This window comes from Ursus maritimus, unplaced genomic scaffold (assembly GCF_017311325.1).
Source record: "Ursus maritimus isolate PB19 unplaced genomic scaffold, ASM1731132v1 scaffold_6, whole genome shotgun sequence".
Taxonomy (NCBI): domain Eukaryota; kingdom Metazoa; phylum Chordata; class Mammalia; order Carnivora; family Ursidae; genus Ursus; species Ursus maritimus.
In genome coordinates this window covers 30,390,356-30,402,540 of record NW_024426774.1, presented here as the reverse complement: position 1 = coordinate 30,402,540, position 12,185 = coordinate 30,390,356, and the positions used below count along the sequence as shown (strand labels likewise).

Here is a 12,185-nt window from a genome sequence, read left to right as displayed (position 1 = left end):
TAGCATATGTGTATTAACTCAAATATTAATTAACACAGAAAAAACAGGAAAGAGGAACTATTAACCCTGCTTTTTTTTCAAAGATTTTATTTATTTATTTGACAGAGAGAGAGACAGCCAACGAGAGAGGGAACACAAGCAGGGGGAGTGGGAGAGGAAGAAGCAGGCTCCCAGCAGAGGAGCCTGATGTGGGGCTCGATCCCACAACGCCGGGATCACGCCCTGAGCCGAAGGCAGACGCTTAATGACTGAGCCACCCAAGCACCCCAACCCTGCTTTATAGCCAGGGACACTGAGGCACAGAGCACGTGGCTACCTAGGGCCAGAGCAAGGATACTAATCCGGGCTACCGGACCAGAGCCTGCCCTCTTAACCACGATATCGCACTAATTAAATAATGGAGGAAAACTGAAGCACAGTTGTTCACCTAAAAGTCAATTTTTAGTTAATGAGGAACATACTTTTCAAAGTAAGCGTTTTTAAATCCGAAATACTAGCTCCTCGTTGTGCTCCAGTTGATTGCTTAGACGCCCAAAGCATTAAAAATAATGTTTCACTCATGTGTTTTAGCAAACCAGACTTCCCTAGCAAGGTCTGTTTCCAAGGGTGACTTTCCAAGGGAGGATACACTCAGCCAGATTTAATGGTCTGGAAATTAAATGGTCTAGGTACTGATTTTACCCCCAAGGCAGGTAAAGCAATACCCCACGCCTACAGCTGCTATTTACTCTCAGATTAGCCCACTGACAATGGCAACTGGATAAATGCAGTGTTTAATTATGTTGTAGCTCCTTACACCTTAGGGAGGGTAACTAAGGGAGGGCCCAGCAGTAACTCAAGTCTCTCTCCATAAGCCTAACCTGTTTTTTCCTACCCAGTAAATCTATCCTCCCAGCTTCCTCCAATTATCTTCAAAGGGTTTGTCTCTGTATGTGTGTGAAGGGGAGGGGGGGGGAGCTTTTTCTTCTCTACCCTGTGACAAATAATAGACCCATAGTTGAGCTTCCTAGTAAAAAAGGTAAAATAAACTACAGGTAAAAGGGAAAATAGGGAGGAAAATATCTTCTCTGATATAAAAAATTGAAATAAAAATTACTATGTAAGAGGGAAAAACATTCAGAGTTTGTGCTGTTCGGTGCATCATTATTTTGAAATGTCAGTAAGACCTTAAAGGTTTTCTTTCTTTTTTTAACAGTAAAAACATTTATAGGGCACTGGGATTCCCGGTATGGCTACTTTTCCTATTTTATTTGCAAGTTGTATACATTATCGAGTGAGATGTTAAAAAATATTTTTTGAGTTTTCGAAAATGTTGTCTAACATAACTGAAAAATTCGTAACATATAAGAGAGTATATTTCGTAATATACAGTTGACCTTTGAACAACATGGGTTTGAACTGTGCAGATTCACTTATACGTGGATTTTTTTTTTGCTACAATACGGTCCTGTAAACGTATCTTATGATTTTCTTAGTGACGTTTTTTCTCTAGCTTCCTTTATTGTATATAAGAACACAGTATGTAATACATGGAACATACAAAATATATGTTAATCGACTGTTAGTGATAAGGCTTCTGGTCAATGGTAGGCTATTCGTGGTTAAGTTTTGGGGGAGTCAAAAGTTATACACAGATTTTTGACTGCGTGGGGGTCAGCACCCATAATCTCCGTGTTGTTCAAGGCTCAACTGTACATCATTTGTCTTTTGTTTTTCAAGAATGTGCACCACTCCATTTGCCAGTCTAAGACATTCCATTTTATAGGTAAGGAGAAGGAAAGAGGGAAAAGTAATGGCCAATTCCTTTCTTACTTCTTACCGATCGGATTCTTAGCAGCTGCCTCTTCTTGGATTTCTTCCACAAAGAAATGATTTTTCTAACTGTCAGTTACCTGGCCGATTGCAGATACTTCACTCATAATAAACAAAACCACACTTTGTGTCAAAACCATCACTTTTCTTTAGCTATTTGTTCAAGAGCTATGTGAACCCTAAACTGTAGTCGGGCTTCCATGGAATAGTCTTTGTAGTTTTTTATGTTGTCTAGGTTTTTTGTGGCGCTGTCATAATCTCCTTTTAGATAGTGAAGAATTCCTAGTTCGTAGTAAGTGTACGGCACCAAGTAGTGGTCGTATTTTAACAGTTTCTCCTTGTGAATGACCCGATTAAAGTAATGCTCAGCTGTGGAATATCTGCCCAAGTGTTTCAGGCAGAGACCTTTCAGTAAATTTAACAAACTGATGTCATCTGCGCCATACTCCTTATTTGGATTTTCTCGTAAAAGGTCTTGTCCTCTGTTAATTATTGATAGCCAGCTTGAAATAAGGTCTAGTTTTTTGCTCATGACTCGGAAACCGCTCCAGGCGTAAAGGAATTCCAGAATGGGCTGTGCCGTGAACCAGCCTGTAGTAGTGCCGTAGCGCTGACCCTTCTCGGCAACGAACTTTTCTATTGGCACGGAAGTCCCCAGGATTTTGATTCTCAGGCTCTCCACTTTTAAGAAGAGAGAGGTTATGTCCTCGCTCCCTGATCTGACAGAATCCGAAGGAAGCAAGGCGAGTAGCATAGCTTTACTGTACACGTATATTGCCTTGGACCACCTGCTGTGCTGATACAGTAGATCGGCATAGCGGTGAGCCTGCCTCCAATTCCGCAGAAAAATGTGGCACCACATGAGTTCCCAGTAACAGAGGTGCTGAACCTGCTTCCACTCATTTTGAATGAAAATGCACTCCTCTAATACTAACTGTGCATTTTCAAAATTTCCTTTCAGCATACTAAAACGTGCATGAAAAAATTTAAGTACGACACAGTTGGGAAATTTCTGGAGATAGATTAGGAAGAGGTCCTCTACAGCAGCATCGTGACCCTTTTCAACACCAACAGCTACATAGATATAACTGTAATAAAAGAGGAGAGTCAAAACACTTAAGATATTATTTATATGGGATTCAGATGCACTCTCATAAAGCAAAGCCAAGCCCACCTCTTTATCACCGGAATATCCAACAATATTGAGTAGTTTAAGGGTCTTTGGTGGCACAAGCGATAATATCAGATTGAACGCTCCAAGTCCAAATTTTACTCCTCCAACCAGGTGTCGGTAGGTTTTGCTCTGGTTGTGAGGTATCTGTGTTAATACTTGTTGACAGTCTTTGTATATTTGATAACTTAACCCGATGTTGATTGCGCTTTTAAGAAAACCAAACGTACTGTCATCCTGTATAAATGTTACAGTGGATTTCAGAATCAGACACTCAGCATAGCAGACTTCTGCATGCAGTTCCTCTTCTTTGATAGCCTTTATTCCCTGTTTACTCACTAGATGAGAAAAACTGGTCATCCTAGATTTTCTTCGGAAACTGTTACAGGTTTTCAAAGCTTCCTTTGTGGCAGTCATTCCAATCTGTAGGTCCAGTGGATCAAAAGTCAAGATGGCCTTGACAACCATTAGGATATTATAAATTAGAGCATGGTATATGCTGTTTTTCGACCACGGATGAATGAGGTCTATGGCCTCTGAGAATCTGTTATTTAGAAATAAATACAATCCCGTTGTGCATTCTTCCAGGGAAGATGTTAGATTCATTGTTGTTGCCGCAGGGATAACTTCATAGGCGTCTTCAAACTTGTCCTCATCACTTTCTGCCTTACTTAGAGTAAATGATGTAAAGTTATTCCCCTTATCGTGTTCTCTTTTACTTAGAGTCAATGACATATTTGCTTCCCTACTTTAGAGACGGGCAATATCTGAAGGGGAGTGATGCAGCCGCAATGAGGGTAGCTCCTGCTCTCCCGACTGGGCTCCCTTCTTCTACAGCCTGAGGTGTCGCTGTTACGACGGAGGCCGACAAGCTAATAGTGAGGGTGCAGCATTAGGGTAGTCTCACCTATTCCAGACAAAGGGGGAGGAGGAGAAAGATAATTTTATTTACCTAAGAGGTATTTCTGAAAAGTTCAAATCATTTGTAATGCATAGAAAACATGTGAAGTAAATCCTTTATAAACAAAAAGTTCTTTCATCAATAATTCACATTTTCAGAAATGTTGATGGGGGAAGGCTTATTCCCTTTAAAATAATTTTTTTTATTTGAATATAGTTGACACACTCCCTATTCTTCCCCTCCCCCCCAAGTTTTATTGAGATAAAATTGACAAAACTGTAAGTTATTTAAAATATATAATATGATGGTTTGGGGGGGATGAGAACATTTTTCTACTCTCAGAAAATTTCAATTATACAATACAGTATTATCAACTACAGTCGCCATGTTATATATTAGATCCTCAGACCTTATTCATCTTATAACTGAAAATTTGTATTATTTTACCAACCTCTCCCTACTCCCCGCCCCCCAAGTCCTTGTTCTTAATATTCCCATAAGGGGACTTTTCTGCTAGAGGAATACTCTGGGCTCACTTCTGGCTGGGAGCTGATAAAAGAACCTGGAAGAGTGTTGCTCTGTGCCTTCTGAATTCCTCCTTTTGGAATTGGCCTATTCAAAGTCTGAAACCAAAAACCAGGAAGAGTTTTCCGCTCTCTAGCTGTGCCTGGGACCAGGAGAGTAAGTGTTTAATCAGGGGTGAAGCATCAGTGAGCCCACTTGGCAGCACATCACATCTGAAATCACAGTAACTTAATCAAAAAGGTCATATTTTGGTGTCCTTCTGCCTCTTGCATCTATATCCTGTTGGTTCTGAACTCAGGCAGGAAAAGGCATGTTATTTATCAACTCCTAAGGCCATCTCCTCCTCCTCCAAATCTTGTATGCCCTCTTTAGATGATTGGTACCATCATCCACACTAGATCTCTTTTTTCCTCCTCCTATATCCATCAGTGACCAAACCCTGTCAGATCAACCTTGCTGAATGCGGTACCTCTCTGTTGTCCTCCGAATCACCCTGGACATTCTTCTTTAACAAGGTTATAATATGGTAAAATGGTATAATATGGTAAAATGCACAGACCATGAAGTTAGACTGCTTAGGTTTGAATCCTGTGGAGACTTGCTTGGCTTTACTGTGCCATTGTTTTTCATCTGCAAAGAGGGAATAATAGCACTTCTACCAAAGACTGGTTGGGAGAATTAGGTAAATTAATATATGTAAAGGGGTCAGGACAGTACCTGGCATCCATAGTAAATACTCAATATATTATTCTATACACATCTCCCCAGAGTCTGGCATATAGCAGGTGCGTGCCGAATTGTTTTAAATGAGGTTTGGGAAGCAGACTGCTGTGTGTAGGAGTCCCACAGCTTTTGGTGATAGAGGTGGAGTCATTCTATCATTCTTTTGCTTAAAATGTTCTATACAAAATGTCTTCTTTACCTCTGTCTGCTTGTCTACTTTTAAAAGGATCAATCTAGTGGGGTGCCTGGCTGGCTCCGTTGGTAGAGCATGCAACTCTTGATCTCAGAGTTGTAAGTTCAAGCCCCACGTTGGCTGTAGAGATTACTTAAAAAATATAATCTTAAAAAAAAAAAGGATCAGTCTAGTGAGAATGGGTTAGGGAACACTAATACTGAGCCGGGAAGATCAGTCAAGTAGGGGCTTGAGGAAAAGAGAGAGGGAGAAGTTGAAGGTACAGAAAGGACAATTCAGCGAAGAAGAGAGGGATGCACAGAGCACAGGTGCAGGGAGGAAAAGCCTTGAATGAGATGAGGAAAAAGCCCTCGCACTAACAGGGAAGAGCCTTCCTTTCTGTCATTCATTTACTACAGATTGAATTGAGCTCCTTCAATCTACTGAGCACTGTCCTTGGTGCTGGGGATACTGTAGTGAACAAAACAAAGACATGGCTCCCGTGGAATTGGTTTTCTTAGGGGAGGGCCATTCTGGCAGGGAGAGGAATGTTGTGATAGGGAGGGAAACAATAAATAAATGAATAAATAACATGTCAGCAATTGATATACCGCTATGAAGAAGAATAAGACAGATTAAGACAGAATAAGGAATTTCAAGAGCGACGGTGTGTGAGGTACTTGCTATTTTATGTAGGATAGTCAGGGAAGGCCTCCCCAGTAAGGTGACATTTGAGAAGAGATGTAGAAGATGTGAGAATCTCTTGATCTCTTCTTTCAGTCTAAGATAAGTGAACATCCTATGTGTTCCCATGATGCCTTGTGCTTACCTCTATCCCAGCACTTGCTATATATATATATTTTTTAAACATCTATCTTTTTTTCTGCATCTTTTATATCTATCTTCATCACCAAGTACAATGACTGGCACTTAGTCATTAAACTAAATTAGCATTTATTACATGGCCATAACAGTTTTCAATTTACATATACTAAGATAAATTCAAGATGAAGTAATCATTTAACTGTTAAAACTATGAGACTCAGAAAAATATAACAGTGAATACTACAAAGAATCAATGTCCTTAAGAATCACTAAGCTAGAAAAACACCCTGACAGAAAAGTTAACAAAGGACATGAATGCATTGCCAGTAAGCATAATGTTGAATCTCATTGTAAATAACAAAATGCAAATTAAAAAAATAATATATTCATCTTAAAAATGAAATTTGGCAGATTAAAAAAATTCATCCAGTGTTAATGAAGGTTCAGAAAACCAAGTGCCTTTGTGGACTTGGTGCGGGGTGTCTAAGTGTCTGCAGCCATTTTGGAGAGCTATTTGGCAACATGTTTTAAAAGCTTTCACATTTTTTTAATTTATTCATTTTAGGGTGGGGGGAGAGGGAAAGGGTGAGAATCCTAAAGCCAACTCCCCACTGAGCATGAAGCCTGATGGGGGCTGGCCTGTGGGGCTTGTCATGAGGCTTGATCTCACAACCCTGAAATCAAAAATCAGTCACTTAACTGACTGAGCTACCCAGGTGCCCAGCTTTTACATTTTTTTTTTTACACTCTTTCCCCAGTAATTTCACTTACAGAATTATTCTAAGGAAATAATCGGGGATATACATAAATATCTGTAGAAGGTATATATACTTCAGCATTATTTATAATACAGAAAATGAAAATAATTAAATTTCTTACAACAGTGGATAGTGATGAAATGGAATACTATTGCAAACATTATAATGTTGTAGAATATTTAATGACCTGGGAGATTGTTTATGGTGTAATTGTTTATGGATTATGGATAACATTTATATTCTTTATTTAACAACATTTAGTAAATTTTGAGCGCCTACTATATGATAAGGACTATGCTAGGAACTAGGCATACCATAGTTAATGAGATCGATTTGGACCCTGCCCTCACAAAATTCACAGCCTGGTATTTGTGCTATTATAATTTCCACAGTCAACATGTTACTTGTTTTTTTTAAGATTTTATTTATTTATTTGACAGAGAAAGAGAGAGAGAATAAGCAGGGGGAGCCATCCAGGCACCCCTCAACATGTTAGTTATAATCAGGAATAAAAAGTCTAACTTCTGCAGGCTTATGTAATTCTCATAACTGGATGAGGCAGGTGTTATTGTCATTTCTCTTTTATGTATGGGGAAATTGAGTCCAAGTGAAGTTGAATGACTTGCCCAAAATCATAGTTGGTGTGTGTAGGGAGAATAGGATTCAAACCCAAGTGGTTGGACTGCAGAGCTCACAGTCATAGTCAATAGTCGTCAGTACGGCATGAGCTAACGTATTTGTTTATTTATTTATTTATTTATTTAATCTTATTTAATTTTTTAAAATTTATTAATCTCTACACCCAACGTGGGGCTCAAACTCACAATCTCAAGATCAGGAGTCACATGCTTTTCTGACGGAGCCAGGCAGGCGCCCCAAACTTCTTTTTTTAAAAGAAGTAATTTGTGGGCGCCTGGGTGGCTCAGTTGGTTAAACATCTGCCTTTGGCTCAGGTCATGATTCTAGGGTCCTGGGATTGAGCCCCATGTCAGGGTCCCTGCTCAGCGGGAAGCCTGCTTCTCCCTCTGCCTCTCCCCCTGCTTGTGCTCTCTCTCTCTCTGTCAAATAAGTAAATAAAATCTTTAAAAAAATAAAATAAAATAAAATAAGTCATTTGGCAATTATTTATTGAACATCTACTTTGTACCTGGCACCGTTCTAAGATGCTTGGTCTACAGCAGTGAACAAGACAAATATTTTACTGGGAAAGCTAAACCATGTAGGATTATTGGTTTTTTTCATTCTGCTTTCCTATATTTTCCATTTTCTACAGCAAAAGTAAATTATTTTTATAATTTAAGAAAGTTTTTACATTCTCAATTTAATATTACATGGATAATTAATAATCTTTTTAAAAAGATTTTATTTATTTATTTTAGAGAGAGAGCACACAGAGGCAGAGGGAGAAGCAGGCTCCCCACTGAGCAGGGAGCCCAACATGGGGCCCAACCCCAGGACCCCGAGATCATGACCTGAGCCGAAGGCAGATGCTTAACTGACTGAGACACCCAGGCGCCCCTGTATAATTAATAATCTTATCCATATAACCCAGTGGAATACTTGAGCTAAGTACAGAAGAACATACAACACTGCTGTCCAAAGTAACTCAAAATTTTGAATTGGATTATGATTATTAACTTTGAATCACTTTTCAAAGTATGCTTGAACATGTAATACATGGATGAATACAAATGAGACAACAAATGTCTTAAACATTTAAGTGGTTTTTCTAAAACCGAGTAGTAAATTGTAGAGACAGGATTCAATTTGAAGTTCTGTAAGTCCCAGGTCCTTGCTCTTTTCATTAACTCAGACTGTATTCATCAAAGAGGTAGCTGGATGGCCTTGGGCAAATAATTTAATTTCTCTGATTCTTGAAGAGATACATTTAAGCTAAGCTTTTAAGTATGAGGAGGACTTTCATAGGTTGGGCTGTTCATAGGAACAATCGAGGAATATTAATATTATAAGGATAATGGCATAAGGAAACGGGGAGAGGTTTGTTCAAAAATGAGCCGTTTGGTTTTATTTGTAAAGTGAAAAAAAAAAGAGTTAACCTATGTAAAATACTTAGTATAGTGTCTGGCACATAGTAAATACTCAGTGAATACTAACATTTAGTAAGTTAATTGGGGGCTAGAGCCCTCTTTTGAGATGAGAGAAAAATGAGGTCTAGAAAGTTTGTAAACATCTAAGATAATATGATTAGTTAATAATAAAGATGAGAAATATGTTGCCTGACTTCCCAACTCAATACTTTTTCCAGTTCACCATATTCATGCTGGAATATGGCTGTAAACATGGGTTGAGACAGTGATCACGGACTGTGGGGAATCATACTACATACCAATGAGGTGCAAATTGCTGGGGACTGTTTTTCCAAAGAACACACAGGTGACCATACTCAGTACTATCTCAAAATTATATACTAATTGGGGTGCCTGGCTGGCTCAGTCGGTAGAGCAGTGACTCTTAATCCTAGGGTCATGAGTACAAGCCCCACACTGGGCATGAAGCCTAGTTAAAATTTTTTTAAAAATTAAAAAATCATATACTAATTATAAATGTTATATCTGAATTAGTAAAAAGTTAAAGGATATTTTGAAAGAATTAAATTTTATATATTCTGAAGTTTGTGTGTGGGGGGGTGTATAGGCTATAAAAGTGCTTCATTAAAGAAGGAAACAACATATTGCTAAATTGACCCTCAAATATGGTATCATTTCACGTTCCCATTAGTGTGTATAAGTGCCAATTTCACTGCACTCCTGACAAAAATAGCATGTTGTATTAATTTGCATTTTTAGTAAGGATAGACATTTTTTTTTCTTTGTGGTTCTTCTTGTCTGTTTCTGTGTTGTTGTTGTTGTTGTTGGTTTTTTTCTATTTTTTACTGGGTGAAGTCATTTTCTTTTTTTTAAAGTAAGCTCTATGCCCAAGGTGGGGCTTGAAGTCAAGACCCTGAGATCAAGTCACATGAGTCACATGCTCTACCGACTGAGCCAGCCAGGAACCCTGTCATACTTTGTCCTTAGATAGAGATTCCAGACTCTTGGATTTTGGGAACAAGGTAGATCTGAAAAATACTGGGGGGTGGAGGGCACGAACTTTTTCCTCTCAAGAAAACATGAAGAGGAGTGCCAGCCTGGCTCGGTCAGAGGAGCATGCTGACTCTTGATCTCAGGGTTGTGAGTTCGAGCCCCATGTTGGGTGTAGAGATTACTGAAAATAAACAAAGGAAGAAAAAGAAAACATAAGATTTTTTTAAAAAATTACTCTTAGCATCCTTTCATTAAAAGGGGGGGGGGCTAGGTGGCTCAGACAGTTAAGTATCTACCTTCGGCTCAGGTCATGATCTCCAGGTCCTGGGATTGAGCCCCATATTGGGCTCCCAGCTCAACCGGGAGTCTGCTTCTCCCTCTCCCTCTGCCTCTCCCCTTGCTTATGCTGTCTCTCTGACTCTCAAATGAATAAATTAATTTTAAAAAGGGGGGAACATTTTAAAAAATAAGACATATTCACAGAATAAAAGATGGTTCTTCCCAAGAAGGAGTGGTTGGCAATAGTTCCTATTTTTCTGGAATTGGAGATATTTTTTTATCAACGTTCTGATAGTCCTTGTGGCAAGATTTGGGTACCACTGCATCACCATGTTACAATTCTAGGGCTTAGTCTCATTTGAAAAATGAGGTAGTTAAACTAATGATTTAATAAAATTCCTCATTTATCTATGTGTTTCAAATCACTTCTTTCTTTTTTAAAAAAAGATTTTATTTATTTGAGAGAGAGAGCACGAGCTGATATATCTATTTGTCATTGGCTTGGGAATAGGTTTTCTATTTGCTTTTTTAAAAAAGGTATACTTAATCTCATAGAAATTAGCTTCAAAGGGACACCTGGGTGGCTCAGTCGGTTAGGTGTCTGATGCAATTTTAGCTCAGGTTATGATCTCAGGGTCATGAGATCAAGCCCCAAGCTGGGCTCCAAGCTGGGCATGGAGCCTGCTTAAGATTCTCTCTCTCCCTCACCCTCTGCCCCTCCCTCTCCCCCCCAAAAAAAGTTAGCTTCAAAGACTTAGCTTTGTAATAAAAAGCAACAACTTCCCCATTGCTCATGAACATGTATCTCTCCATTTCATCGGCAAATGCCTTTGCATAGAACCTTTAAGAAGGTTTCAGCATTTAATTTTGGGATTCCTGTAGATTCACTTTTCATGAAGAAGATTTCTTTTTCTGCCTTGTTGCTTTTTATAAGTGTCAGATTGTTTTTGTGTAGATAGGGTCAAAGAAGAAAAGTGCCAATTTCACTTAGAAGTCAGTGAGTGAAGAGACAAAGATGTCTTGGGAGTGGCCACTTAAGGCTGGTCACTGTGTTTCAGGGTCTAGTCCCCAGCTTTGCAGAAACAAAACTTCATTTTTTTCAATGTACCCAGGTCATATCAAATTTTTAGCAACTGACAAAGTTTAGTAAAACCACTGCTACTCCCGCTCCTCTTCATCCTCCTAACAGCTAACATTTATTGAGCACTCAGTATGTGCTAGACGCTGGGCAATGTTAATTGCTTGATTTACCTCATCTAAGCCTAACAACAACTCTTTGAGATGGGTACTACTATCACACCCCATTTTGCAGGTGAGGAAGCTGAAGTACCAGGAGAGTAACAGCTTGGTCAATGGTAGGCAGCTATTAAATAGTGGAGCCAAGCTTCAAACCCAACTGTCACACTCTATGAGCTTATGCTCTTAATCACCATACTATACCTACCCACCGTAATCATTATACTATACCATACTATACTATACTATACTATACCTTCCTAAAAGTATATACCACCTGTTTTAAGGAAAGAATTCATGAACAAAAATCATTTTTATTAATTTACAGTAGAGAATATTCATTTCCAGGGATTAAAAGATCAGTATCAAAACATCAAATAAGAGAAGTCAATGGTCTTGAGCAGTAATCTTTAAGTACACCTGAGGGCTGGCTAATAACATAGGTTGTCTCCTAAGGTAGTGCTGAATGAACTGCTAAACTCTGTCCAAGCCAGTCTAGCTCTCTCTAGTTAAGACAAGCTTACCAAGTCCCTTTCATTAATATTCTTTCTTTAGATAAGGAACAACATAATTGAACTGGGTTTGATGGTTTTACAGTTTCACAGTTTTTAATACAATCAGGCATTCCTCAGAAAGCCTACTTCTTCCTAGATTGTCTTATACTCCTCAACCACCCATTTAGGTAATATTTGTATCCGTGGATCACTCTTGCATCACATTTTCACTCTTCCTAGTTTCACTC

At 38.9% G+C, this 12,185-nt stretch overlaps 1 protein-coding gene across 1 annotated transcript; it reads right to left on the bottom strand.

The window, feature by feature from the left end:
• Positions 1 to 1,579: 1,579 nt before the first annotated feature.
• Positions 1,580 to 3,881, bottom strand: LOC103671560 (tetratricopeptide repeat protein 39B-like). Its single transcript, XM_008700208.2, has one exon. It carries the CDS (start codon positions 3,716 to 3,718, stop codon positions 1,952 to 1,954), a length of 1,767 nt encoding a protein of 588 aa, XP_008698430.1. The 5' UTR covers positions 3,719 to 3,881; the 3' UTR covers positions 1,580 to 1,951.
• Positions 3,882 to 12,185: the final 8,304 nt, after the last annotated feature.

Excerpts from the sequence above, each read along its gene's own strand:
- LOC103671560 (XM_008700208.2), bottom strand. The coding sequence starts at position 3,718 with ATGTCATTGACTCTAAGTAAAAGAGAACACGATAAGGGGAATAACTTT.